Here is a 1,696-nt window from a genome sequence, read left to right on the forward strand (position 1 = left end):
CCTGCCTCCCCAGCAGCACCTGGAAGTAGTCGAACATGGCCTGCCTGACGTAGCTGACGTCATGTGGTGGCACCTCTAGGTTGTCCATACAGTCAAACACCATCTTCACCGCCTGGTGGGCAATCCAGTATGCTGCAGAGGGGTCAGGGCTGGCTCAGCACCCCCATGGGACCTCCCACCATCCCCCACCATGGTCCTCCTCATCCTCACCAGAGCCTTCATCCCCCATCATGTGTCCCCAACCGCCACAGCCTGTCTCGGAGCCGTCAGGGTTGATGAGTTTGCAGTTGGAGCCTGTCCCAGAGATCAGCACGATGCCACCTGGGGGGGGCACAGTCAGGACCATGGAGTCATCTCAGGGTTGGAGGAGACCTCTAAGATCAAGGAATCATCAAGGTTGAAGGAGACCTCCAAGATCATGGAGTCGTCAAGGCTGGAGAAGACCTTTATGATCATAGAATCATCAGGGTTGGAGGAGATCTTGAAGATCATAGAATCATGAAGTCATCAAGCTTGAAGGAGACCTCTAAGATCATGGAATCATCAAGGCTGGAAGAGACCTCTGAGATCATCAAGTCCAACCTCTAATCTGTCACTGCTGCAACCCCTAGACCATATCTTCCAGCATCAGATCCAGACACCTCTTAAACACTTCCAGGAATGGTGACTCCACCACCTCCCTGGGCAGTTCCCTATTCCCATGCCTGACCATGGGCCATTTCCTCTAGTCCTCTCCCTGCAGTCATGACAGGAGAGACCATCCCACACCTCTTTACAATCCTTTCAGGTAGTTGTAGAGAGTCATGAGGTCCTCAGTCTATTGGTGGAGTCTGTCCAGGTCAGCCCTTTAAACAAGTCAGTCCAGGTCTCTCTGTAGAGCTTTCCCGCCCTCAGGCAGATCCACACTCCAACCCAACTTAATGTAATCAAATTTCCACTCAATCCCAATGTCCACATCATCCATAAAGACATTCAAGAGGACCTGAGTCCTGGGGGACACCACTGGTGACCAACCCCAATTCGACTGAGCTCCACCACAACCCTCTGGGCCACCAGCCAGTGTTTCGCTCATCCAAGAGTCCACCCAGCCAAACCAGTTCTTCCACTTCGGTGGACACCATCAACCTCCCTGTGCTGGGATGTCCCTGTTGGTTTGTCCTCCCCCAGTTAGGGGGTCCCTACCATGGTCAGTGGCTGTGGCCATGGCCCCCACAGCATCGGTGGTGATGAAGTAGCTCTGGCTCAGGTGAGGGAAGCGCCGGTGCAGCTCCTCTGTCAGCTTCCCAATGGCATCCTTCTGGTCCCCTCCACTCAGGGACAGCCCCTGTGCCACCAAGGGGCACTGTCACTCCCACAGTGTCCCTGGGGGGCTTGGGGGAGTCCCTGGGGAGAGTGTGGGGGCTCACCAGGGCACGGAGAGGGACCTGGGGGTCAGCTCCTGCCTTGGTCTTGGCCTCACTGACCATCTGCTCGATCCTCTCCAGGCACTTCTCGGAGCCAATGAGCTGGGAAGGGGGACACACACACTACAGACCACCCAACCCAACCCAGGGGCCATCCTGGGGGGAGGGTCTTATGGGGGTTTGTGGTGGCTACAAGCTGGGGGACACCCCAGGAGCTTTTCCAGTGGCTTCGGACCACCCAAATGTCCTGGGAGGTTGGGGACAAGCAGAACCACCATCCCAGGGCCTGTACT

At 56.3% G+C, this 1,696-nt stretch overlaps 1 protein-coding gene across 1 annotated transcript; it reads right to left on the reverse strand.

Moving 5' to 3' along the window:
- Positions 1-19: 19 nt before the first annotated feature.
- NAGK (N-acetylglucosamine kinase) lies at positions 20-1,505 on the reverse strand (the record flags this gene model as incomplete). Its single annotated transcript, XM_009074206.1, has 4 exons — positions 20-132; positions 211-321; positions 1,183-1,324; positions 1,407-1,505. Coding segments are annotated over 4 exons (465 nt in total), but the record flags the coding sequence as incomplete, so codon positions are not given.
- Positions 1,506-1,696: the final 191 nt, after the last annotated feature.

This window comes from Acanthisitta chloris, unplaced genomic scaffold (assembly GCF_000695815.1).
Source record: "Acanthisitta chloris isolate BGI_N310 unplaced genomic scaffold, ASM69581v1 scaffold44134, whole genome shotgun sequence".
Taxonomy (NCBI): domain Eukaryota; kingdom Metazoa; phylum Chordata; class Aves; order Passeriformes; family Acanthisittidae; genus Acanthisitta; species Acanthisitta chloris.